Here is a 26,738-nt window from a genome sequence, read left to right as displayed (position 1 = left end):
AAGTCCAAAACACCTGGAGAAATAGAGTTTGGGATTCACTTGAGGTCCAAAACACATACTGCAGAAATAATCCAGTTTGAGACTGCTTTAACTTCCCTGGCTCAATGCTAGGGAATTCTGGGAACTGAAGTTTTATGAGGCATTTAGCCTTCTCTGTCAGCGAGAGCTCTGGTGCCACAATAAACTACAATTCCCAGGATTCTCTAGGACTGAGCCAGGGCAGTTAAAGCGGTCCCAAAGTGGATTATGATTAATGATTGTATATTTTAATTGTTTTAATTATTATTATGTTGCTATTGTTTGTTGAAGGAGAAGGAGGGAGGGGATGTAGAGGGTTGTTTTTTTTTGTATTGTATTGTATCACCGTGGTTGTAAGCCGCCTAGATCCAGATGGAATGGCGGAGTAAAAATAAATGTATTATTATTTGAGCAGTGTGCTTTAGACCTGAGTTAGACAAACCAGTCTGACAAGGGCAGCAGCCTCCCTCAGCGGGAGAGGAGAAGGGATTAACTTCGCAGGGCATGCCGGGAGGAAACCTTACTTAGCCTCTAGGCGAAGACGGGCGGACGCTTTCAAAGACACCTTTTCCCGCCTTTTCATTGATTGGCTGAGACGCGTCGAGAGTTTCTTTCCATTGTCTCTTTCGCCCCGCGGCCCGTTCTGATTGGACGGTTGTCCTCGCAGTATGCAAATAGGGCAAAAACGGCGCGCTCTTTCAGTAGAAGGAGGAGGAAGAGGCCCTGGGTCCGTTGGAGCGTTTCTGTCCCAAGAAGGAGCTGTGGGCGGCGGGACGATGAGCTGCTGGATGATGCCCGGAGTGCAACCAGGGTCGCCTCGCAAGGCCCGCGGCCAGATCCAGGCACGTAAGGGGGACCCTTGAGCCAGCGTGGGGTAGTGGTTTGAATGTTGGGGCTATAACTCTGGGTTCGAATCCTGCCTCAAGCCATGAAAACCCATTCATTGACCTTGGGCAAGTCACACTCTCTCAGCCTCAGAGGATGGCCATGGCAAAACCCCTCTGAAGAAACTTATGGTCTCCGTAAGTCAGAAATGACATGAAGGAACACAAAGTAGCAAAGGGGGACATGCTTGGTTTTAGCCCCCCAGAGGGTTTGGGGTGGAGGGCCCTAATGTGGTGTAGTAGGTTAATAGTTGAGAGGCGACTCTGGGGAGTCCAGGGTTCGAATCTCCCCTCCGCCATGGAAACCCACTGAGTTTCTTTGGGTCTGGTGCCCTCTGACTACAAAGGAGGACAAGGCGCTGCAACATTGGAGGGCATTCAAGAAAAAATGTATGGCCAAATAAACCTAAGAGCATCGATAGAATTGGCCCTCCATATCCACGGATTCAGCTGTCCGCAGCTTGAAAATATTCCCAAAATGTATAAATTCCAAAAAGCAAGCCTTGATCGCTGTTCTATATAAGGGACACCATTTTGTACTGTATATAATGGGACTTGAGGATCCACAGATTTTGGTATCCATGGGGGTCCTGGAACCGAACCCTGGCAGATACCAAGCGCTCACTCTATAACCAAATTCATTTAATAGGGTTTATTTACAGCTATTTTTCATGTACTGTGTTTTATTAAGTTGTTGTTGTGTGCCTTCAAATCGTGAACCTATCATGGGGTTTTCCTGGCAAGTTTGTTCAGAGGGGTTTTGCCATTGCCTCTGAGGCTGAGAGAGTGTGACTTGCCCAAGGTCACTCAGTAGGTTTCCATGGCAGAGCCGAGATTGGAACCCTGACCTCCCAGGATCCTAATTCAACTCTCAGACCATGACACCAAGCTGGCCCTCACATTTTATTATGTACTCAACTGTATTTTTCTGATGAACTTATCTTCATTAAAATGCCTTGTCAGCCTGCAATATGTAGAACCACGAGCAAGACAAATGCTTAAAATTCTAATTTATTAGCAATAAACCCTTGACTGATTCTACATTTACATTATTCCAGGAATAAACTCTTCTAGAACATGGCCACATAGCCTGAAAAACCCACAAAAAATATTATTCCTTTCATTTGTCAATTGGGCTGAAATTAACCGGGGGGGGGGGGGTAAGACAAAGAGTCAACATGGGTTTCAGAGAAACAAGTCATGCCAGACAAATCTGATCTCTTTCATTGATAAAATTACCAGCTTGGTAGATGAAGGGAATGCTGTGGATATAGTATATCTTGGCCTTTGACAAGGTTTCCCATGACATTCTTGCAAACAAGCTTGTAAAATGTGGGCTAGACAAAGTAACAGTTAAATGGATCTGTAACTGGTTGACTGGCTGAACCCAAAGGGTGCTCAACAATGGCTCTTTTTCAGCCTGGAGAGAAGTGACCAGTGGGGTCCCACAGGGCTCTGTCCTGGGCCCAGTTCTATTCAACATCTTTATCAATGACCTGGATGACAGAATTGGGAGCATACTTATCAAATTTGCAGATGACACCAAATTAGGAGGAATAGCTAATACTCCAGAGGACAAGATCAACATTCAAAATGATCTGAATAGACTAGAAAGCTGGGCCAAAGCTAACAAAATGAAATTCAACACAGAGAAATGTAAGGTACTGCACTTAGGGCAGAAAAATGAAATGCACAGATATAGGATGGGGGACACTGGCTGAATGAAACTACATGTGAAAGGGATCTGAGAGTCCAAGTAGACCGCAAGTTGAACATGAGTCAACAGTGCGATGCGGCAGCTAACAAGGCCAATGCTATTTTAGGCTGCATCAACAGAAGTATAGTGTCTAGATCAAGGGAAGTAATAGTGCCACTGTATTCTGCCCTGGTCAGGCCCCACCTGGAATATTGTGTCCAGTTCTGGGCACCACAATTCAAAAAGGACATTGAGAAATGAGCGTGTCCAAAGGAGGGGGACCAAAATGGTGATGGGTCTGGAAACCATGTCCTATGAGGAAAGACTCAGGGAGCTGGGGATGTGTAGCCTGGAGAAGAGAAGGTTAAGAGGTAATATGATAGCCCGGTTTAAATATTTGAAGGGATGTCATATTGAGGAGGGAGCAATCTTGTTTTCTGCTGCTCCAGAGAACAGGACCCGGAACAGTGGATGCAAGCTAAAGGAAAAGAGATTCCACCTGAACATTAGGAGGAACTTCCTGACAGTAAGGGCTGTTTGACAGTGGAACAAACTCCCTTGGAGTGTAGTGGAGTCTCCTTCCTTAGAGGTCCTTAAACTGAGGCTGGATGGCCATCTGTTGGGGATGCTTTGATTTAGATTTCCTGCATGGCAGGGGGTTGGACTGGATGGCCCTTGTGGTCTCTTCCAACTCTACGATTCTATGATTCTGTCTTTTCCCTCTGAGAAACAAATGGGCCCTGAGCTCTGGGGATAAGTCTTGTGTGCTGCTGCTCCTAGGGGAAAAAAGACATTTAGAAAGACCCATCCTCTCCCCCTATTTTGAGCAAGGACAGGCTGCCAAGTAGATGAATTTCTTGAAGGGGAACAGCAAATGTGATTTTACTCAGTGGGCTTCTTAATCATGCTCAAAATGGAGGACTTCTTGGAATTCCTCATGGACAGAAAGTTGAAATGTGGGATATGTCCTGGAAAAGGAGGGACTCTGGTCACTTTGCCTTGGGCAAGTTACACACTTAGCCTCAGAGGGAGGCAAAGGCAAATCTTTCACATGACAAACAAACAAACAAAATATGTGGTCTTAGAGCCAATGTGGTGTAGTGATTTGAATGCTGGACTATGACTCTGGAGACCACAGTTCAGTTCCCAGCTCGGCCATGAAGCCCACTGGGTGACCTTGGGCAAGTTACACTCTTTCAGCCTCAGGGGGAGGCAATGGCAACGCCTCTCTGAACAAGTCTGGCCAGGAAAACACAGTGATAGGTTTGTCTTAGGGTCACCATAAGTCGGAAACAACTTAAATGCACACAACGACAAAGATTTGAGGCTGGGGTGGGAAGGAGGTGTTGCTTGGACTTTGGATGATGTTTCCGGGCTCTGTGTGGTGAAGGAAGTTGGAGTGAAGAGCTTTATCAGGGAACTGGGGGTGCTGGATAAAAATTGTACCCCTCATAGGTAATGCTATTGAGGTTGCATGATGTTCTAACTAGACTCACATCTGTTCCCAGTAGTGGTCAGAAATTATTTAGGTAATTTGTTTCTTCAGGGTAACTAATTTAACTTTTTTCTCTCCCCACTGTAGGTCATCTTTGGACCCATGTTCTCTGGGAAAAGGTAACCATGCTGGGGATACAAAAAGACAAAAGTAAAGTTACTGTAATTTTTATTGGTAACCAAAGCACAACCATGACTGGATACTGGGGGTGGCTACGCATTACTAGGTATACCATAAGTGACACAAAAGCCTGACAGCTACAAATAAGCACAGAGAAGTTCTTCAGCTGTCTTCTAGGTGTTCTGCACCACAGCTCCTAGTGTTTCTAATGGGGGGAATTGAAGTTCAAACTATCAGAAGGGAGGAGACCAGGTAATCAGTCTATAGGCTGGACTGTGATGTAGAACTGCCTCTGTACCATTTCCTCCTTAGTAGGCAAAAAAATCAAAACATGGAGTGTGGGTTGTATGTCTATTAAAATATGTGCAAGAGTGGCACTGACTTTAGCATTTCCTCCTCTCCCCCTTGCAAAAAAAAAAAAAAAAAAAAAAGATCAGCCATTACTGTATTTCCATTGCTCTGACTGTGAGCTTTCTTTATTGTGGTACAGGGACTAGTAACTGTGACTCTCTAGGTTTATATTTGGATGGCAACTTCCCAAATCCCTTACCACTGATTAGGGCAATGGGAACTGTAAGCAAAAACAAAACAAACAAACAAACAAACCATCGGAAGGGCCATAATTGTTGGGAGTGGATCCTGTGGGTGGAACAGGAGTATGTCCCTTTTTTGTTGTTCTCTCTTCCATTCAGACCTATGGTGCTGCTTTTTGTTGGCTGGTAGAACAATAGGCAGTAGCTTTAATTGAAGTGCAGAGTATTGCAAGCCTAAAGGGAAATGGGTTTTCTGGGATATCAGGTGCTGTGGCTCTTTTGAGAAAGTGTAATCAAAGCAGCCAGTTTTTTGCTTTAATCATGTTTCTTTATGTAGTAAATGCTGTAATCTTACTTCTGCTACGGTAAGGCTTTGTGTCTGGTCAGCAGTATTTAATCCCTTTCTGGATGTTATTTGCTCCTGAGTAGCCTCCTTGTTTTGCAGTACTGAACTCATGCGCCGGGTCCGACGTTTCCAAATTGCACAATACAAGTGCCTGCTGATCAAGTATGCTAAGGACACACGTTACTGTGTCAATGGAGTCTCCACGCATGACAGGTGAATTGCTAAAAGCCATTATATGGGAAATTTACCAACAGAAACAATATTCTAACATGATTTTCTGCTGGCTTAGGAAATAACCATGGATACAAGGCACATATATCACACCAAATAGCTGTGCAGTGTATCTGACAACTTGCCATTCTGGGCTTTATAACTGTAGTGTTAAACTTTAAAATGTAGAGCTTAATCCATGGTGGTGTAAAAAAGGTTGTGGCAAGGGATTGATCAGGTCTTCAGCACAGATGTATGTCTACCCATGGCAACACTAGAATACAGCATGTAAAAGAGACATATGTAAATTCATATCCCTTGTGTAAGAAAAATATTCATAAGGAACTTAATAAAATGTTAATGGTAACTAAGTTCAAATATTGTTATCTCCTATTTTCTGTAATAGTACAGAATAGTGCTTCTCTTTTGATAGATGGCAGTTGTATGGCCCTCCAGATGTTGTTGAATGGCAATTCCTATTAGACCTAACTAAGCATAACTTAGCATAGTGAGGAATGCTAAGAGTTTCAATCCAGCAACACCTAACAGTCACATCATTTCCACCCTTACCTTACTAGCACAGCAACTGTCCACATCTTGGGTAGCTCTTATAGCTTATTATGTAACTGTAGGCATTGCAGGACTCCCTTCCTTGCATGATGGTTTCTTTGTAGATATTGTGAGTCAAATTTTGCAGTAAGATGGCATTTCTTCAACAAGTTCAGATTTTTAGCAGACATTTTTATGCATAAGATGAATACTTATCTATATACAAACAGAACATTTCAGGGAGGCAAACCACTTTTCTAGAACTCTTATTTGCAATAATCTATACTGTAGCTTTCATCCAATGTGTGGGCTTTGTTGTGATTTAAACAACTATCTGTCTATTCTAAAGGTCTTGAGATTCCTTGCTCTAGTGCATATATAACCTGACTGATGAGGCAATCACAAATATTCCTTTTACTATTCAGGAACACCATGGAAGCTGTGTCAGCTTGTTGCCTGAAAGATTTGCATCAAGAAGCTCTCAACTCTGCTGTAATTGGCATTGATGAAGGCCAGTTTGTAAGTTCTTTTATACTGTCACTGTTTGGCTTAGGCGGGTTAGTCAAGCACTGCTAATTCTGTTCCAAGGAGTTAATGGGGGCTGTGCAGTGGTTCTATATCCACTCACCATTAAGCTCAGTGAGCCTATAGAATGCCCTGTATAGGGATGCACTTTGTGAAGCAGAATCAGAGCTCAGAAAAGTGAGAGATTCTGGGAGATGTCATCCCAAAAATAACTGTTCTGAGTTCTGAGAACACAAACATGTAGGAATCAGTATTACAGTGCGGCCGCATGGGGCGCAAGGGGCAATGCGTCTCATTCAGATGAATGGGGCGTACGCCTGTGGCGTGCACACGCTGCCGCACCACTGCATGCACGAGCCCCATTCACTTGAATGGGGCTCAAGCATAGGCAGAATATGGCATACACGGGGGGAGGATCCGGAATGGATCCCCTGCATAAGCCGAGGACAGATTGTACTCAGTAAGCCATATTTTACCGGATTCCATGCTAAGGATGTTCCCTTTGTAAGCTATTTTCAATGTGTGTATCTACCACATGTAGGTTTCTTGGGAGTTATTTTCTTGGTGGCGAGGGTGGGTTTTTTGGCTGGAACAGACATTTTGTGGAGTATAGAACAGAAATTAGTAGAATGTCAGCCAATACTCTCTGCTGACCCATTTCTCACACCAATCATGTTGTGGTTACTGATAGTCTTGCAAAGAGCACTGGAGTTGGTAGAGCCAGGTTGGATGCAGCAAACCTGGCTCTACCAACTCCAGTTCTTTGGTGTGAGCTTTCTTTCACATTATGACATTGCTGTTAACTGCAGATTTGTACCCTAGTTTCCATACAGTTTGTTCTTGCTAAGTGTTTTATTGCAAGGAAGCCTCTTCAATCTGTTCACATCAGTGAGGAAATCATGATAGTATATACCTGACTGTCTTCATTCTACTCATCTCAGCCTCTTTCCTTTGATACCTCCTCTGTTCCTTCCACCATGTGTACAAGCATGCATGCAGATATTTGGGTTTGTGCTTTAAAAACACAATGACAGTGGAATTCCAAAGTACAGAATGTTGCATTGTTTACACCAGCTTTTTCCTGACTACTTTAAGCTGTGAAGGAGTGAGCAGTTGAAGCTAGAGTTTGAGAGCATCTCTCAAAGGCTTCTGAAAATGGAAGTTCCAGGCAGAGGCACTGCCCATCACTCTATCCCTCATATCTAGTTCCAGGAAGATGTGCAGTCTCCTCTTAATTTCTAACTAGAGGAAGCCTCCCGTTTTTGAAGATTAAGGAAGTGAAAGTAACAGAGCAACCAATGGCATAAAAAAATCAAAAGGAAGTTCAGTACTACTTGCTGAATCCTGTAGCATAATACTGGTATTCTTGTTTTGTAGCAATGAAAAGAGACCTTGTGATAAAACCTTTAATAGGAATACTCATGGTCAGTCAGCTAAGGCAGGTTGATGTGAAATGTAATTGTCCACAGATCAGTGGTTTGAATATCAGCTGCTAAAAGGATGGAAATTATGTTGTGCACCTTTTCCTTCTTGGAAGCAGCACCATGCTCTTCATCCTCCCATAAGGGGAAACAATATCAGCAGAGGCAAGTTGAGGCAGTGTCAGGTATCATAACAGCTGCTATTCACGTTTCCTGTTCACAATATCAGCGGTGGGTTACAAGCCCAGCCCCCCCCCCCTCAATCTTTATTTTGGAGGGGAATTCCCCTCCAATGCACTCTAGGAAGCCTGAGGGCATTTCTTGAACAGAAGAACTATAAATCACTTCCTGTTGCAAAAGGCCCTAAAACATGGTGCAAATGCCCTCCCATGTACTCTGGAAGACATTTGAGGACCCAAAAATGGTTTTATTTTACAGTGGGGACACAGCTCTCCAAGATCTCCTGGGTGGGGCTACTGTGTCCCCCTAACCTCTCATAGTTGTCCATTCCTATACTAAATGGTCACTGCATTGGGCAGAGGCACTCCCAAAATACCCGTTTCACAGAAAGACAAAACTGGTCAAGCTGAAAGGCAAGTAACTGGCCTAATAAGTTGATAACACAGAACTGAGATCTGCTCCCTCAAGCTTGTATCTCACTCTTTGATCCCACAATCCTCTTGTGTTCAACCCTTAGGCAACTCAGATGGATCCTGTGGGTCTGTTTTTACTTTCTACCCTGAGTCCCAGTAGCACCCACAACCAGAAGTGAGGGGGGGAATCCATTTTGTTTCTCAAAATGGGTTTTTCTTGTTCAAGCAAGGGACAAAGCAGTGATATGCCTTTTTAGGATTGTGTTCACCCAAATTAGGATTGAGTTCACCCAGAATAGCAGCTTTTCTTCTCCCATCTAGTTTCCAGATATCGTTGAGTTTTGTGAAACAATGGCCAACGCAGGGAAAACTGTCATTGTGGCAGCCCTTGATGGGACCTTCCAGAGAAAGGTAAGTTTTCTCTAAAATTCTGTATTGCATCTGAACTTGAGTCCCATCTTTGGACAACAAATGGGATACAATGAGAATGAGAGTAAATTTACTTGGGCCTTCCAGCTCTGATGCATTTGTGCTATATTCTAATTGTAGGCATTTGGCAACATCTTGCAACTAGTTCCCTTAGCAGAAAGTGTGGTGAAACTGAATGCTGTCTGCATGGAGTGTTTTCGTGAGGCATCGTATACCAAGAGGCTGGGAGCAGAGAAGGAGGTAAGGTTCCAGTGTACATCTCCTTCCCCTCCTTAGGGGTCATCTGATCTTGAGAAACAGAGACATACCCGCTGTATATGGATAGCAGGAATTTAATAATGGAGAAGCCATTAAAGCTCTTATTTTATCCCAAATAGGTGGAAGTGATAGGCGGGGCAGACAAATATCATTCTGTTTGCCGTGTTTGCTACTTCAAGAAACGACCGCAGCAGTCAACATCTGAAAACAAAGAGAACCTACCAGGTGGAAATAACCAGTTGGATCCTGCTGTTTCCCGGAAAGCCTTGGCTGTTCATCAGATCATGCACTGGAGTCCCTCAAATTGAATAAAGGAAGCAAGAGACCATTTGTTCAGTGGACTTAAACAGGAAAGCAATTCTTTTCTGGCTCTATACTGTTTAAACTGTGTTGTTGCAAAGGACCACACTAGTGAAAGAAACCATCTATTTCTACAAGAGAAAAAAGGCTGGAGCACAGTACCATAGGCTTTGGGATTTAGGTGTTTGGTGCTGAAAACTGCTATTTGCTGATGGTGCCTTGACCTCCAGGGGGAAGATTTCTTAATGTTCTATAGAACTGCTATTTTTTCCTCTTGCACAAACCTCCCCTGCAGTGTTTACTTCTGAGTTTAACTGCCATAGCACTTTTGGACAGATAACACCTTTTACTGTTTCATATTGAGATCAGGACACTACTCTCAACCTGCAGTTTCCTTGAACACAGTTTAAGTTAGTTTCTCTCAACTCTTGGCATTTGTGCAATAGCATTTGATAATGTAGCATGGATTTTACATCCATGCTCTAGTTCTGTGCGCCTTCCTTACAATTTACAGAATGACTAGGAGGGCTGGAGAAGATGAACCCTTTCCTCAGCTGCAACCTTTAATATTGCTTTTAAGAGCAAGAGCTTAACTCTTAGTGTACAGGTAGAAGTTGGACAACAACAAATACTTAAAACATTGGCTTTAAAAGTCGTTATTTCCCTACAGGCCTTCCCTTCCTAATTTATTCAGACTTGCTGGTAACATCAATCATGTCCACTGTTTATGCAACTATCCCCAAGCTGCCTACTTCTGCCAAATTAATCTTACTGTTGCCTGCTTTTTTGATGAATGCTAACTCTGTATTCTCTTTGACAAACACTTAGGCATTTGCACTTAAACATGTTCTAGGGTTACTCCTCTGCAATTCCATTTCCTCTGAGGGTATGATGTGCTGTGCATGCCTCTATGGGTTATTAAAAGTGTTTTTAAGTAATGCTGTCTTAATAAATAACTTAATATTAAATGTCTGTCCTTTATCTAAGATCTCATTTTGATTTCTAACCTAATTTGTTGGCTATGGACAGTATCCATATTCCTCTACTCTTCCAATAGTACAGCTATCCTTTGTGCAAGAGTGGTCACCACAGACAGAATCAGCTAGTAAGCTAGTTGAGTGTTCAGATAATCAAAACAGGAGGCAATAGCAATAACTGAGAAATTGAATTGTTCCTTTCCATAAACAACTCCTTGCCCCTAGGAGAGCAGAATATTTTAACATCTGTGACTCTGTAGGACATAACAAAACTGACCAGACATTCTAAGGTGGTGGGAGTGACAAGATTTATTTCTACACTAACACACTTAAAACATTCCTGAACCCAGCAGTATTTTCCAACTGTGTTTTTCCAAACACAGAAACAGTTCTCCACAGCTTCTTTGGGCAGGGACCATAAGGAGGATATAGAGAGCAAGCTCTCCCTGAAAGGTTTTGCAGCCAGTTAAGGAAAAATAGCAGTGTAAGCTTTCTGCAAGTTAATTTCCTACAACAGTATACCAGGTACCACTTCCTTAACCTTGGCTGTTTCATTTGGCAGCTACTCCTGCAAAATTCTGTTAGAATATTTAGTACAGAGGCAATTGTTATGGGCTTCAGAAAGCCTGGTCCCTACCACTGTGAACCAGGACTAAAACTGGCAGCAGACAAGGCACACGGAATTTCTATTTTCTGCAATACAATAAATTCAAAGCTTTATATACAAATTAAGGCCTTCGGGCCTAGGCTTTGGCATTTCTCACAGCTGCAGCTGAGGAGCAAGAACAAAGAAGCTAAAGCACGCCCGCGTCATACGCGGGCACGCCTTACGCGACTTGAGCATACGCGCTCAAGCCACAGGGCACGCGCGGGGTAGAAGGGGCAATGTGTCCCATTCAATTGAATGGGCGCTTGCGCCCCACGCACTGCCGTGCACGAGCCCCACTGTTTACAATGAGGCTTGAGCATAGGCGGAATTCGCCTTACGCGGAGGGATCCGGAACGGATCCCCGCGTAAGGCGAGGGCCCACTGTACTTCACCTGCATGACTCAGTCTAGGAAGGCAGCACCATAGGAGCCATGGGAACTAAGTCCCTCCTTGGGGTTGGAAACAGTAAAAATGAGCTGAGGATACCAAGGCACCTGGTAGAATAGGCCTGCATTACTTGACTGGTCAGGCAAGAATCCCCTTGTAGGTATCTACAGTAGAAAGGAGGAATGTGTTTCCTCTAGTGCTGGACAAAAATATTTAGCCAGTGTCAGACCAGTTGTTGGGAGTTAGCTGCAACAGCAGAGGCACCACGGTTCAGCTTGTAATACACAGGAATCCTCCATAGATTCAGCAACAGTTAAGTCTTTCAAGGCACACAGGTCAGCAAGAAAGCCTTCTACACCCCAAGAGAAGCAAAAAGCATTTTCTGTGAGAACCTGGAGAGGGTAGGGTAGGGAACAGCAAAAGTAATTCAGAACCCATTGTACACACATATATAAACCACACAAAAGGCTGTGGCACCCTAACTTCACAGTAGAGGCCTTTCCCCTAACCCAAGCAGTGAATTAATTGCACTTATGTGGCTTTCCCTGCCATCTGCTTTAAACAGTACTAGTGGCAATCAGTACACAGGTGGGGGCTGGTAGCCCTCCGAGTCCTCCACTGGTCGAGTGAAGGGTGGCTGCTGGTAGCTCTCGTGGCTGACATTGGGGTAGCTGGAGTAGGGAGGTGTAGGCCCTGGAGCTGGGTCAACATAGCTGTGGTCAAAATCTTGGACTCCCATGCGGTACCGTTGGAGGGCAAAGGTGATAAGGAGCCCCTGTGGAGAAAAACAATTAGTCTTCCAACCACCAGTCAAAAAAAGTGCTTAGCTTCTGCAGAACTGCAATATTCACACAGTATCTAAGCATCATGCCTGCCTAAAATACAGGCCTACATCCTATTGGTCCCCAACCAGAAAAGACCCATTGAATCGACTGTTAAATGAAACATAGGCCTGTTACAGACAGCCAAAATAAAGCTGCTTCGAGTCACAGCCCTAAGGACTGGAGCGTGGCTTTGGTGTGGCTTCTGGACTCTTAGGACGCATGCATCATTGAAACACCATACCTCCACTGTGACTCGAAGCAGCTTTATTTTGGCTGTCTGTAACAGGCCACAGATCTCTGCTTTTTTGAGGATAGTTTGTGAGGCATCCTAATCAGCTTTTCTTTTCTTTCTGTTTTCTCTTCACAGCAAGGAGGCAGCTGTTTATCTTGCCTGTTGTACATAAGCAGACACAGCTACAGCAACATCACTTCAGTAGAATCATTTTTTCCCAAGTCAGGTTTTATTGCATTGTTTATTGCAGATGTGCTGTTGCAACCTAACACTTAAGTCTGTCTATAGTCAATGGGGGTGGGTGGACTGGACTTGGATCCTGAAAAAAAGACTTTGTAAAAAGGACCTTCTTTGTCATGGGCTTTGTTAACTGATGTATGCCAATAATGACAAGAGATAAACAATGACTCTATTACCTCCTGGTTCTGAGCTCAATTCTTTAAATGAACTAGATAGCAACTGATCATTTTGCATACCCAGTCCCCACTGCAGAAGGTAATATGTAGACTGCCCAATCTTTCTGAGCTGAGCTTGAGCTTTCTTGAGACAGAAAAATTGATAAATCCTCACTCACCCATGAGAAAATGGAGAAGAAGCTGAAGGCAATTGAAGCACGAGCAGAATCAGCACCAATGCTTACAGCTCCAGGCTGGGTTGATGCCCACTGGTTTGTCAACACACAGAACCCAATAAACCACAGAAACGTCCAAAGAGCTGAGCAAAGAAATATCAGTGTTTAGCAACAGAGGAAGAGGCTGGATGGCTTATTTATAAGAGAAGGAAAATCATGTCATATGTTATTTTAGGGTTCAATTCCTTTAGTCGGCAAGTTAGTCTTCCCAAAGTTAACATAAGCAGAATGTTGTACCTTCCCCAAAATGGGTACCTTGAGATGTTTGGACCAATAACTCATCATTTCTGACTACTGACCCATAGGACCCAGCTAGGGTTGATGGGAAATAGATCAGAAAACATCAAAGCAAATCAAGAATGCTACTATTCTGCTATTTTCGCTTCAGGACTATAGAAGTTGTTCCCCTTTTATCAAATGGTCAGGTAACAGCAACTCGAGATGCTATGACATTTGAAAGGCTCTCTTATAGTGAACAGGCAGGTATGATCTCCCACAGCCAGAAACACAGCATGTGGGCCAACTTTTGCTTATCTGTTAAAATATGGGCCCAGATAATGGTCTCCCACTCCTGAGGAATTACGTCCGTCATCTCCTGTTTCATGGTGGGATCTCACAACTGGCAAGCAAACTCATTAAAGCAATTGCTAACAACTTATTAGCCAGTGTGGCACAGTGGTTTGAGTGCTGGACTATGACTCTTGAGCCAGGATTCAATTCCCCACTCAGTCATGAAACAAACTGGGTGATCTAGAGCAAGTTGAATGCTCTCAGCCTCAGAGAAAGGCAATGGCAAACCTTTGCCTTTGCTAACCGCCTTAGGCTTACCATAAGTTGGAACAACTTGAAGGCACACATCATTACCACTTTTGTTCAAAATCTCTAAGACCAAGGATTTATCCAGAAAACAAGTCACTGGAAGTACTGAAATTTTTCAGTTCTTTTTGTTTTGATTTTACCTGCATATTCATGGTTTTGCATGTGAACTCTCTTAAAATATTCAGTTTTCCTCACCATCCGCCCTTATGTCTTTCCTCCTCTCCCTCCTACTGATCATGTGTCACATCCAAACTCGGGCAATATTTCAGAAATTGACTTTCATCTATTTCCACAAGCTCCCTTAAATTTTACAGTCAAGGTGTTAAAATGCTTTAGTAATATTACACTTCCTCTTGACTTCTGTTGCATCTAGGTACTGGAAACAGTTGCTATGTTTCTTGCCAACTGCCATCTTAGTTCCAGTACAATATAAACAGACTGACTGACACGGAGAAGAGTATTTCATTTTGGGAAATAATGGGTTAATTTTAACCGACTTGGGAAGTGTCAATGTAAAGTACTTGGTAATTCTGTCAATTGGGATGGGGAAAAGATCATGTAAAACTAAAAAAAAAAAAAAAAAAAAAAAGAATCAAAAATTGGAAAGGAAAGGATCAAAACCATGGACTTTGTTTTTTTCAGTCCATCTAGATGGGCCCTGAGATATTTATGTCAGGGAACAAGTGGGCTTCAATTCCGTGGTCTTACCAGCCCACACTTATCGAAAACTATCATGCCAGTGTTTGGGGGACATCTTCCCTGCCAGACACTCTCATTTACACAAAACAGGCACTATGCCAAGAGATCTGAGCTGCTCCAAACAGACACACAGATCATTAGGGAGCAAAACAAGGGAAACCATTGTTTTTTCCAGAGGCAGAGGAGGGGAGAGGAAAAGGAGGAAGAGAACATGGACAGAGCCCAACCCTTCTCACCAGGGACTTCCTTCAAGTGATGTGCCCCAAGTGATAAATACCTGAGAAGCCCAAATCAGCTATAACAAGGTACTTGCGATCAGTTACATTGCTGATCTGTGGAAAGTAAATATCCACCATGAAGAAAAATACACAGGCCAGGAAGGCAACAACGCCAATGCCAATGCCATAACGACAAGCATCCTCGTTGTGGTTAAAGATGCAGTAGAGGTCATCTCCAGTATGAATGTTGGTGTAGCCTTCACCAATGATACAGGAGAAAACTATGAGTGCAAACAGCTGCAAAGGAGAAAGAGAGAAAAAAAATAACAGTATTAAAACCTCCCAGACCAAGGAGGGGGACTCACTGGAAGTACAAGTCAGTCACAATGAACTAAGGAAAACATTACTATTGCAAAAATTCAGCCACATCCTTGTGTGCATTGTAATAGCTACACGATACTCACTTGGAACAGTCCACAAACCATCAAAGGCCCTTTATAGGTCTGACCTCAAACTGAGGAGAAGAGGAGCCATAACTATGCATGTTATCAGTTGGTTAGCCATGTCAATCTGCTCATGCTATGAAATGCTGTAAGACTCTTTTGCTGCTAGATGCTCTAAGCCAGATATGGGGTCCCACTTTATACCCTGTATTGTCAACAAAGCACAACAAACTGGCCCTCCCATATTTACACCTTGTCTGCAGAACCTTCCTCCTTAATTTCTCCCCTCAGATTAAGTCTCTTCCCCAGGTTCTTTATCCCCACTTTTTCTTTCCCTCACAGTATTACTTGCCCACGACCAACCCTCTCAGCCACCACCTATTCCATACTAGTTCCTGCCCAAATAGCCACTCTCCATGCCGGATTCACTACACATCTCCATCAAGTTTCTTATTACAACATCATTACATCAGAAAGTGGAACATCTGGCCTTATTTGGGGAAAGGAACACCTCTCCCTGTTCATCCTACCAGTTAGGAACAGAGTGGGGAATCACCATTATCTCCAGCGATCAGAGATCATGGGGGATTCCCATACACACATGTCTGCCACTCAAACAAACATCTGGAAAGGCCAAGGACACATCAGGGAATCTGCACCACTACCACCTATTTCAGACCACAGGTATAACAAGAAGGATCTGTATTCACTCTTTGTTCTCCCCAATGGGGAGTGGGAGAGCATCTGAAATCCAAACACCAGGAGTACTTTCACTCTACACAATGATAGTTCTATGATTCTACTTTAACTGTCATGGCTGCATGCTATGTAATAGGGGAATTTCAGCACAGAATAAGTAAAGAGATAGTAGAGGAATACCTTGTTAATCTAAATGAATTTAAGTCTCCAGGACCAGATGAACTACATCCAAGGTTACTAAAAGAACTGGCAAATGTAATATCGAAGCCATTGGCAATAATCTTTGAAAACTCCTGGAAAACAGGAGAAATCCCAGCAGACTGGAGGAGGGCAAACATTGTCCCCATCTTCAAAAAGGGAAAAAAAGAGGATCCCAACAATTATCGTCCAGTTAGTCTGACATCAATACCAGGAAAGATTCTGGAGCAGATCATTAAACAGAGAGTCTTTGAACATCTAGAAGGCAATGCCATAATCACAAAAAGTCAACATGGGTTTCAGAGAAACAAGTCATGCCAGACAAATCTGATCTCTTTCTTTGATAAAATTACCAGCTTGGTAGATGAAGGGAATGCTGTGGATATAGTATATCTTGATTTCAGTAAGGCCTTTGACAAGGTTTCCCACGACATTCTTGCAAACAAGCTTGTAAAATGTGGGCTAGACAAAGTAACAGTTAAATGGATCTGTAACTGGTTGACTGGCTGAACCCAAAGGGTGCTCAACAATGGCTCTTTTTCAGCCTGGAGAGAAGTGACCAGTGGGGTCCCACAGGGCTCTGTCCTGGGCCCAGTGCTATTCAACATCTTTATCAATGACCTGGATGACAGAATTGGGAGCATACTTATCAAATTTGCAGATGACACCAAATTAGGAGGAATAGCTAATACTCCAGAGGACAAGATCAACATTCAAAATGATCTGAATAGACTAGAAAGCTGGGCCAAAGCTAACAAAATGAAATTCAACACAGAGAAATGTAAGGTACTGCACTTAGGGCAGAAAAATGAAATGCACAGATATAGGATGGGGGACACTGGCTGAATGAAACTACATGTGAAAGGGATCTGAGAGTCCAAGTAGACTGCAAGTTGAACATGAGTCAACAGTACGATGCGGCAGCTAACAAGGCCAATGCTATTTTAGGCTGCATCAACAGAAGTATAGTGTCTAGATCAAGGGAAGTAATAGTGCCACTGTATTCTGCCCTGGTCAGGCCCCACCTGGAATATTGTGTCCAGTTCTGGGCACCACAATTCAAAAAGGACATTGAGAAATGAGCGTGTCCAAAGGAGGGGGACCAAAATGGTGATGGGTCTGGAAACCATGTCCTATGAGGAAAGACTCAGGGAGCTGGGGATGTGTAGCCTGGAGAAGAGAAGGTTAAGAGGTAATATGATAGCCCGGTTTAAATATTTGAAGGGATGTCATATTGAGGAGGGAGCAATCTTGTTTTCTGCTGCTCCAGAGAACAGGACCCGGAACAATGGATGCAAGCTAAAGGAAAAGAGATTCCACCTGAACATTAGGAGGAACTTCCTAACAGTAAGGGCTGTTCGACAGTGGAACAAATTCCCTCAGAGTGTAGTGGAGTCTCCTTCCTTAGAGGTCCTTAAACTGAGGCTGGATGGCCATCTGTTGGGGATGCTTTGATTTAGATTTCCTGCATGGCAGGGGGTTGGACTGGATGGTCCGTGCAGTCTCTTCCAACTCTATGATTCTATGATTCTATGAGAGTTGTGTCCTCTGCTGAAGTTCAAGCAGGCACTGTTACCAGGGAGCTTGTTGCATCAAATCATGGTATCGGGTCCCTGGTGTCATCTGGGATGTGCAGAGCTGGAGAAATAAGCACCCCAACTGGCGCATGAAATTAGACCCTCCCCATTCCTGAACTACATACACAGAAACCCCCCCCCCAAGACAAGGCACATTCATACATGAGACTAGGTACTAGAGTCCAGTTAGCTAATGAATCTCTGTAATGTGTCAACATCTGGCAAAACTCCAGCCCCTCTCTATACTACCCTAAAAAGTTTTTCAAGGCATCAAGAACTGAAAACTGGTTATGAGTTCTTTAATAGTGACAAGATTTTAAAGAATTTGGAGAATTGCTTGCTGAATCCCGGTTGGGGAAAAACCCCAGAGGACTATAGCAAAAATAAAATAAAATAAAATAAAAGTACTTCAAACCCCAATTCATTTATTACGACACATATTTTTCTGGACTATATTCATCAGATGAATGTATATATCCAGGTCTAAATATATTTATGAGAGCCAACATGGTGTTGTGGCTTGAGCATTGGACTACAACTCTGGAGATCAGGGTTCAATTTCCCACTCAAGCATGGGCAAGTCACATGCTCTCAACCTCAGGGTGACCAGATGTCACATCTGCAGCAGGCACTGCAAAACATAGGACTGTCAAGAAAATATAGAACATTACAAAATAAATAAAAGCTAAAGACAATAAAATAAATTTAAATTCATGCTTCTTTGTCATGTTCAAAATGGAGAACATTTTAAAATTCCTCCTGGAAAGAAGGCTGAATTGTAGAGCATGTCCTGGAAAAGGAGGATGTCTGGTCACCCTGCTCAGAAGAAGGCAAGGGGAAACCTGCTCTGAACAAATCTTGCCAGGAAAACACTTAGGGTCGCCATAAGTAAAAAAATGACTTTTAAAAAAAACAAAAATATGTGTATGGATATAAGCAGAGGGCTTGGAATAAGAACTGTAAGAACTAAGACAGGAGAGTCCAGAGAGTAGGTTTCCCTCAGAATATTTCTTTAGGGGGTCCCTTTTGATAAAACTGCTCTCTCCTTTCCAAAAAGTTTTTCATTTTCACTTTTGCTTAGTTTGCCAAATTTCCCCGTAATCAGGGATTTTCCTAAACCTATAAACACTTATGTCAGGGGATCTCCAGGACCTTTGGACAGATGGTGCTGCTGCAACAACACCACGTTGCAAAAAAGCCTAGATCAAATTCCCATGCGGGTCAGCAGGCGCTAGTAAAAAGGGAGCCAGAACCAGGAGCTGGCCTCCTGCCCTTCCCTCTCTACTTGTGGTCTATCAGCTGACACCCATATGACCAGCCTGCTTAGAGAAACAACCGGCTGGATGGAGTGGCTACGTAGGGCTCAGCAGAACAATAGCAACCCTTGCCCTCTGGCTAGGCCCTAATCACTTATTGCACCTATCCACCCCACACTTTAAGCACCAGTAGCATAAAGGCTTGTATCCATCCATCCAGTTAGCCACTCAAAACCCTAATAACCTAAAGGCTTGCATCTACACACTAACCAATCCAAAGCCCTAGTAACCTAAAGGCTTGTATCTACCCACCGACCCACCTGAACACCTAGTAGCTTTTAGGCTTGCATCCACCCATGGGCCTACCTGAATCCCTAAGTAGCCTAAAGGCTTATACTGTATCAATCCCCCCATACCCATACAAAGTTCTAGTAACCTAAAGGTTTGCATCCAACCATCAACCCATCTGAACCCCTAGTAGTCTAAAAGCTTGCATCCACCCATGCATCGAAAACCCTAGTAACCTAAAGGCTTGCATCTACCCATGCAACCTAGTAACCTAAAGACTTGCATCCACCCACTGACCTACCTGAACCCCTAGTAGCCTAAAGGCTTGCATCAATCCCCCCATACCCATCCAAAGCTCTAGTAACCTAAAGGCTTGCATCCATGCACCGAAAGCCATAGTAGTCTAAAGGCTTGCATCCACCAGATGCCCTAGTAACAAGCTCTAGTAGGTTAAAAGCTTGCGCCCACCCACCCAAAGAAGCCTACTAACCTAAGAGACTGCATCCACCAAAGTTCCACACGAGGCAGGCCCCATCATGGGTGGGGGTGGGAGGTGTCCAAGGCAGCACAGGGGGCACATGTGGAGCCAGGGTGCACCTGCACGGTTCCCTTCAGGCTCCAAGCCAGAGCACCTCCACTGCAAAGGGATCTTGCAAAACCTTTGAAACTAACTGAAAGAGGGTAAAGTTGGTAGCAGGAGCTTTCCTAGACTTGAGTCTACTTCCTCAGAGGCTTAAGGAAGGAGGCTCAAGTCAGTCAACGGAAGCTCCTGCTATCAACTTCTCTATTTCAGTTAGTCTCAAAGGTGTTGCAAGATCCCTTTGTATAATGACTTACCAGCTTAAAAGGGCCAGGGTTTTGAATTCTTCCTCGGAGGGAGTGTTGCAGAGGCAAGACAGAGAAGCAAAGAGACCTCCCTGCAGCCCCTGCCCCAGGGTGACCAATGTCCTCCTTTTCCGGCCTTGCATCCAGAACAGATTCCCAAATGCCCTCTATTTTGAGCAGGATTAAGAAGCCTGGATTTATCTTTCTATGAGTGTTCTTAGAACACTATGGGTTCCTTCGGGGAGAAAGGCAGGGTAGAATTTAAATAAATCCTTAGCTTTTATTTTCTGTCCAGGAAGAATTCCACAGTGTCCTCCATTTTGAGCATAACTAAGAAACATTAATTTCTGTGAGTGTTTTGAGCTTTGCATTTGGTGATGTCCTCCACTTTCCTTGTGCAGTGAGGACACCCGGTCACCCTGGCCTGGCCACGTCAAGGGGGAGAAGAGTTGGGTTTCTCCCCTGGGTCTCTCCTCAGGTGGCCCCAGTTTCAGCAGTGTGCCAGGCTCCTCCTGGTGGTTGGTGCCACTGAGGGCCCAGGTACCTTGACTGCACCTTGGAAGAGGAGGCCACACCTGTGGAGCCAAGGCCTCCCCATTCACCAACGCTTAGGAGCGCAAACTATTCCAGGGTTGCATCCATACTGCAGAAATAATCCGGTTTCACCAGGGTTACCAGAAGTCCTCACTGCAAAGGAGGGCCAGGCACAGCAAAATGTAAAGTCTTCCAGAAAAATGGAGGACAGGACCAAAGAAAAGCTAAAAACACCCACAGGAATATAAATTCAGACTTCTTAAGTCCTGTTCAAAATGGAGGACACTTTGGAATTCCTCCTGGACGGAAAATAGAAGGCTAAAAACACTCCTATAAAAATAAATTCTTGCTTCTTAGTCCTGCTCAAAATGGTGGCCATTTGGGGATTCCTCCTGGACAGTTGGAGGCTGAAATGGAGGACATGTCAAGGAAAAGGAGGGCCTCTGGGGCCCCACAACAAACTCCAACTCCCAGAATTCCATAGCCTTGAGCCAGAAAAGAGTTAAAGCGGTGCCAAACCGGGTTATTTCTCCAGTGTGGATGCAGCTTGGGTTGGGAAAGCACGGGGGGTGGCCTGTGAGGCACACACACAACATCAACAGCCAGACACGCAAGAGAGACCCCATCCTCCTCCCTGACCCTTGGGCCTGAGCCCACTTACGGCGCTGAGGAGGCGCGCAATGACTTGAGGCTGCTGTAGGAAGCGCCACAGGTCGAAGGCGCCTCCCGCCTTGGCCGCCCCATAGGCCCCGCCACCGCCACCGCCACCGCCACGGCCTTCCTCCATGGCTCCCCAGTCCCCAGGCCTAGAGCTGACTGCCTGGCCGCCTCGCCCAAAATTGTGTTTCCTGGTCCGCAGGCCCCGCCTTCCCACCCGGCCCTCAGGGAGGAGAATGCCGAGCGAGGTGGCCCTTCCTTCCCTGTGGGCCCCTTTAGGCAAGGCCTTCTCCATGTTGTTGTGGGCCTTTGAATCGAGGCCTTCCCGACTTATGGAGACCCGCCTAGGGAGACCCCATCATGGGGTTTTCTTGGCGAGGTTCTTCAGAGCGTGTTTGCCCTGGCCCTCTGAGGCTGAGAGAGTGTGACTTACTGCCCAAGGCCGCCCCGGGGGGCTTCCATGGCCGAGCTGGGATTCAAACCCATAAATAAATCTTATTGTTATTATCATGATTTAACTGTTTAATGGTAATTGAGTTTTATTATTATGCAAAGCAAGGGGAGATGTAAGAGGACAGTATTACATCGTTATTGTTTGTATTATGTGTTTTTATTTTGTGTTGTAATCCAGAGGCAGGAAATATAAATAAATAATAAAATCTTATTATGTAGTCCAATCCAAAACACACTGCAGAAATAATCCAGTTTCAGACCCCTTTAGCTGCCCTAGGGAATCTTGGGAATTGTAGTTTGTGGCACCAGAGCTCTGACAGAGAAGGTTCCCAGAACTACAGTTCCCAGAGCTCCCTAGCATTGAGCCAGGGCAGTTAAAGCGGTCTCAAGCTGGGTTATTTCTGCAGTGTGTTCTGGACCTTCGTGGTAGTAGTGGTGTTCTTTCAAGTCATTTCCATAAGTCAACTGTAAGGGGTTTTTCTTGGCATGGTTTCTTCAGAGGGGTTTTTGCCATGGCCACCCTCTGAGGCTGAGAGAGAGTGACTCGCCCAAGGTCACCCGATCGGTTTCCATGGCCGAGCAGGGATCCAAACCCTGGTCTCAAGAGTCATAATCCGACACTCAAACCACTACGCCACATTGGCTGATAAAATAGGTTTCCTTGATAGTGGCAAGTTTACATGGTGAAACAGGAGACAATGGACATATGTACTTTCTCAGGAATGGGAGAGCATTATGAGCCTGGGCCCAAATTTTAATAATTTAACAAATCTTGGCTCACATGCTGTTTTTCTGGCTGTGAGAGATCATGCCTGCAGCCTGCCTAGCAATAGCAATAGCAAGTACATTTCTATACTGCTTATCAGTGCACTTAAGCACTCCCTAAGCTGTTTACAAAGTGTAAGCTAACTGCCCCCATCAATCTGGGTATTCATTTTAGCAACCTTGGAAGGATGCTAGCCTGAGTCGAGCTTCAGCCCTTTTGCTAGTACTGAACTCGCAACTGTGTGGTTTGCAAATGACTTGAGTGGCTGCAGTACAGGCATGTAACCACTGCACCATAATAATCCATTTTGACACCACTTCAACTGCCATGGTTCAGTACTCTGGAATTCTTGGAATTGTAGATGGTTGTGGCACCAAAATGGTGTCAAACTGGATTATTTCTGCAGTGCGGAGGCAGCCCTAGTCTAAAACTACTCTACACCACACTCAGTCATGCCCAAAGTCTGGTGTTCCAGGTATTTTGAACCTCAGCTCCCAGAATCCCAGACCATTGGCCAAGATGACTTTGGCCTCTGGAAGCTGAAGTCCAAAATTACCTGGAGGACCAGAGTTTGATGGTTCTCCAAAGTTTGGTCTTCCAGTAACATCAAAAATCCACCAAACTGATACCTTTATTGTGACAACCAGAATGCACAAAATTTATATGCTGCAAGCTTTAAAAGCTCCACTGACTTCTTCAGCAGGCAAAGGTGTTAAGAATCATTTGCTGTGTGCCTTCAAGTTGTTCCCAAATTATGGTGATCCTAAGGGATTTTCTTGGCAGATTTGTTCAGAAGAGGTTTGCCATGGCCTTCCCCTGAGGCTGAGAGGGTGTGACTTGCCCAAGATTACCCAGTGGGTTTCCATAGCTGAGTGGGGAATCAAACCCTGGTCTCCAGCGTCTTATCACACTGCCTGCCATCAACACAGAACAATACACATGCAAATCACTCCTGCATTCCCAGGCTCACACAGTATATATAGACCCACTTTTTCCAGGCAAGCATTCTCTGAAGATGCCAGCCACAGATGCTGGCGAAACGTCAGGAAGAAACTCTTCTAGAACATGGCCACATAGCCCGCAAAACCCACAAAAAAACACACTGGGGCTAATTTTGGCAGTAAAGAGAGATTAAAGTGCATTTAAAGCATCCCATAAATAAAGTGAAAATGGTGAATAGTTGCACAAATGATTGTCACATGCAATTGCGCAAATCAAGTGACATCAGAAACACATTGTTGCTGAAATCCCAAAAGTAAAAAAATGTGTTAATGCTTCTTTGTGACCACATTAATGGTGGGTTTTGTGTGACATCATGTGAAATTGTTTTGCATTATTACGCCATTTTTGCAGGATATTTATGGGACAAACTCCCAATCTCCTTTGTGTGCTAAACTTCATAGTCCAACACTCAAACCACTACGCCATTCTGGCTCATAGATTTTATAAAGCATGCTTAAAATAACTTCTGGTGGAAAACATCCAAGAAGGGATATACTGCCTTCACTAATCTGTGCATCTGTGTATAGCCCCTGATGTCTTTTTGCACAGCAGGGATTGTTTAAAGCCAATTAATATGAGATCAAGTTCTTTTAGATTTGTTTAAGTCCATTTCTGCTAGAACAGAGTGGTTTAATGGATCCAATGTTTTAGACCTTGGCTATACTAGAGATCATATTGCAAACATGTGTTGGATAATGGAGCACATTAATGGATTTTGGAAGAAAATCAGCCTGTGCTTTATAGATTATAGCAAAGTCTTTGATTGTATAGAAATGGAAAACTATGGATCACTCTTAAAGAAATGGGTGTGTCACAACAGAATAAGTGGCTACTGTTAGGACAAAATACAAAGAAATGTGGAAAGTGCAAAGGCAGATTTAGAACTGAACATTAAGAAAACAAAAATAATGACCACATATTATTTATATAACTTTAAAGTAGACAATGAAGACAATTAAATAGTTCAAGATTTTCTATAACTTGGCTCAGTGACTAATCAGAAGTGAGAGTGCAGTTAAGAAATCAGAAGACTAGGACTTGGAAGGGCAGCTATAAAAGAACTAGTCAAGATTCTGAAGTGTAAAGGTGTATTATTGAATACTGAGGTTAAGATTGTCCATGTCATTATATTTCCCATTTCTGTGTATGGTTGTGAAAGCTGGACAATGAAGAAATTGGATAGGAAAACTCATTTGAAATGTAGTTCTGGAGGAGAGTTCTGTGGATACAATGGAACCAAAGCAATAAATGGGTCCTAGAGCAAACGAAGCCTGAAGTCTTCTTAAAAGCCAGGATTAACTAAACTGAGACTGTTGTACTTTGGCCATATCATGAAACATGACTCACTAAAAAAGGCAAAAATAGAGTTTCTCACATGAAGGAGATTGGGAGTTTATCAAGTAAATATCCTGGAAAAATCGCACAATTACACAAAACAATTTCACATGACATTGCACAAAACCCACCATTAAAGTGGTCACAAAGAAACATTAACATGCATTTTTTTTTACTTTTAGGATTTTAGCAACAATGCATTTCCAATATCACTTTATTTGCACAATTGTGTGTGATAATCATTTGCACAATTACTTGCCATTTTTGCTTTATTTGTGGGATGCTTTAAATGTGCTTTAATCTCTCTTTAATGCCAAAATTAGCCCCAGTGTGATAAATTCCAATGCTTGGTAAGTAGAAGAACGTAGGAAAAGAGGAAGACCGCATTCCACATAGAAAGACTCAAGCACGGCACAGCCCTGGTCTATAAGATCTGGTGTTGATGTCTCTCATTCATGGGGTCACCATAAGTCAAAGTCAACTCAGTGGCAGTTAAGAACTAATTGTATTTTTACAGAACTGAAACTATCAAATACATTGTTACGGATCAATTATTTAGCTATAGTACTTTCCTTTTGCACATGCCAGATGGGCACAGTTTCTAAACTGTACTGAGAGCCAGTAACATCATGAATCTGTTCCAAACATTGCTAACTCTTGGTTGAAAGAGCAAAAATGTATTGCTGCTGGTGTTTCAACATTTTGTACCTAGCTAACAACCTTCAGACATCTTTATGCTAGCTGAAACCTTTTCAGACTGTTAGTCCTTAAAGCTAATTTTCTCCACCCTCTGATTGAGTTCTTTCTCCATCTCATTCTGGATCAGTGGTCTGTAGACAACTGGTGGTTTGCAAATATGCTGAAGGTGGCCTGCAGAAGGGTGCACTGATCAACCAATGAGGCCCTAATCTGTGGGATGAAGTGAAATAGATGAATGAATCACAAAGAGAGAGCATGAACAAACAGGAAAACAGTCCCATTGTTTTTGTGTGCCTGCAAGTTGTTTCCAATTTATGGTTTATGGGTTTATGGTTTCCCCAGCAGATTTTGTTGGGGTGTGCGTGTGACATCACCTTCCTCTGAGGCTTAGAGTGTGACTTGCCCAGGGTCACCCAGGAGATTTCTATGGACAAATGAGGATTCAAATCCTGGAGTCCAGGGGGGGGGAAACACCATGGTGATTCACAGTGGTAGACCACACTGGTTCACAATAGTAAAGCCCTTCATTGTGTCTTAAAAAATCTCAGAGATTAAACATGCATTGCAATTTGTACCATGAAAATGATTTCTGATAGTAATAGGTATCAGGCTGGCCTGTGGGACTGGGTGGTAGTGGTGGTGTTTCTGGCTCAACAGCATGGATGCCCTGGCCATATACAGTATGTTATCTTTTCTACACAAGGAAGCCTATTACAGGTAAATGTATTGGGAAGAGTGCAGTACATTTGTAAGTAAAAATACATTATTCTGTAGAATTCAAAGACATAGTCATGTTAGTCTGGATAATCAGTATACAAAGAGATCTTGCAGTACCTTTAAGATGAACTGAATATTATTGTGTCATTTTAAATACACATTGATATGTAAGTTTTACTTCAGCCAACCATGGGTCTGCTTCTGTAGTGGCCCACAAAAGCAGTGCTACAGACTGCACTGGCTTATTTCATATCCTTTCTTTTTTTCCTAAAACACCATCCTCAATTTTGTTCCCTCAATCTACTGCTGGCTTCTCAACATTCTTCAGATCCCCTGCCTCCTTCTGTCTTTCTCTGAGCTACCTCAGCTTATTTCATCTAATTTATTTTTTCACTCCCTTTCTATTTTTCCTGGAAAACTGTCCCTACTTCTGTTCCATCACTCTACGGCTCTCTTCTAAACATTTCAAAAATCCC

General features: G+C 43.6%; 2 protein-coding genes across 3 annotated transcripts; one reads left to right on the top strand and one right to left on the bottom strand.

The window, feature by feature from the left end:
- The first annotated feature begins 734 nt into the window (after positions 1-734).
- On the top strand, positions 735-10,345 carry LOC149322283 (thymidine kinase, cytosolic-like). The gene is made up of 7 exons (XM_089538585.1): positions 735-860; positions 4,181-4,212; positions 5,192-5,305; positions 6,277-6,370; positions 8,712-8,801; positions 8,940-9,059; positions 9,197-10,345. Exons 1-7 carry the CDS (start codon positions 795-797, stop codon positions 9,383-9,385), a joined length of 705 nt encoding a protein of 234 aa, XP_089394711.1. The 5' UTR covers positions 735-794; the 3' UTR covers positions 9,386-10,345.
- Positions 10,346-10,645: 300 nt separating this feature from the next.
- Positions 10,646-21,446, bottom strand: LOC149322282 (synaptogyrin-2-like). 2 transcript variants are annotated; one of them, XM_089538566.1, is made up of 4 exons: positions 21,295-21,446; positions 14,873-15,110; positions 13,021-13,160; positions 10,646-12,165 (listed from the first exon to the last, which is right to left on the bottom strand). In XM_089538566.1, the coding sequence occupies exons 1-4, from the start codon at positions 21,418-21,420 to the stop codon at positions 11,968-11,970; spliced, it is 702 nt and encodes a 233-aa protein (XP_089394692.1). In that variant the 5' UTR covers positions 21,421-21,446; the 3' UTR covers positions 10,646-11,967. The 2 variants fall into 2 exon arrangements, with proteins under 2 accessions (XP_089394692.1, XP_089394698.1); XM_089538572.1 differs by lacking the exon at positions 21,295-21,446 and adding an exon at positions 15,278-16,263.
- Positions 21,447-26,738: the final 5,292 nt, after the last annotated feature.

The sequence above is a fragment of the Sceloporus occidentalis genome, unplaced genomic scaffold (genome assembly GCF_023333645.1).
Source record: "Sceloporus occidentalis isolate IW3139 unplaced genomic scaffold, rSceOcc1.0.p SCAF_1, whole genome shotgun sequence".
Classification (NCBI taxonomy): Eukaryota; Metazoa; Chordata; class Lepidosauria; order Squamata; family Phrynosomatidae; genus Sceloporus; species Sceloporus occidentalis.
Note: the sequence above shows the minus strand (reverse complement) of the source record. Positions and strands in the feature narration are given on the sequence as shown.

Bases quoted from the DNA above. Each gene is read 5' to 3' on its own strand.
- LOC149322283 (XM_089538585.1), top strand. From the start codon at position 795: ATGAGCTGCTGGATGATGCCCGGAGTGCAACCAGGGTCGCCTCGCAAG. The intron at 5,306-6,276 runs GTGAATTGCTAA...TTTACTATTCAG, and splicing joins GGAGTCTCCACGCATGACAG to GAACACCATGGAAGCTGTGT. The intron at 6,371-8,711 runs GTAAGTTCTTTT...TCTCCCATCTAG, and splicing joins GCATTGATGAAGGCCAGTTT to TTTCCAGATATCGTTGAGTT.
- LOC149322282 (XM_089538566.1), bottom strand. From the start codon at position 21,420: ATGGAGGAAGGCCGTGGCGGTGGCGGTGGCGGTGGCGGGGCCTATGGG. The intron at 15,111-21,294 runs GTAAGTGGGCTC...TCTCCTTTGCAG, and splicing joins TTGCGCGCCTCCTCAGCGCC to CTGTTTGCACTCATAGTTTT. The intron at 12,166-13,020 runs GTGAGTGAGGAT...TTTTCTCCACAG, and splicing joins TCTTCTCCATTTTCTCATGG to GGGCTCCTTATCACCTTTGC.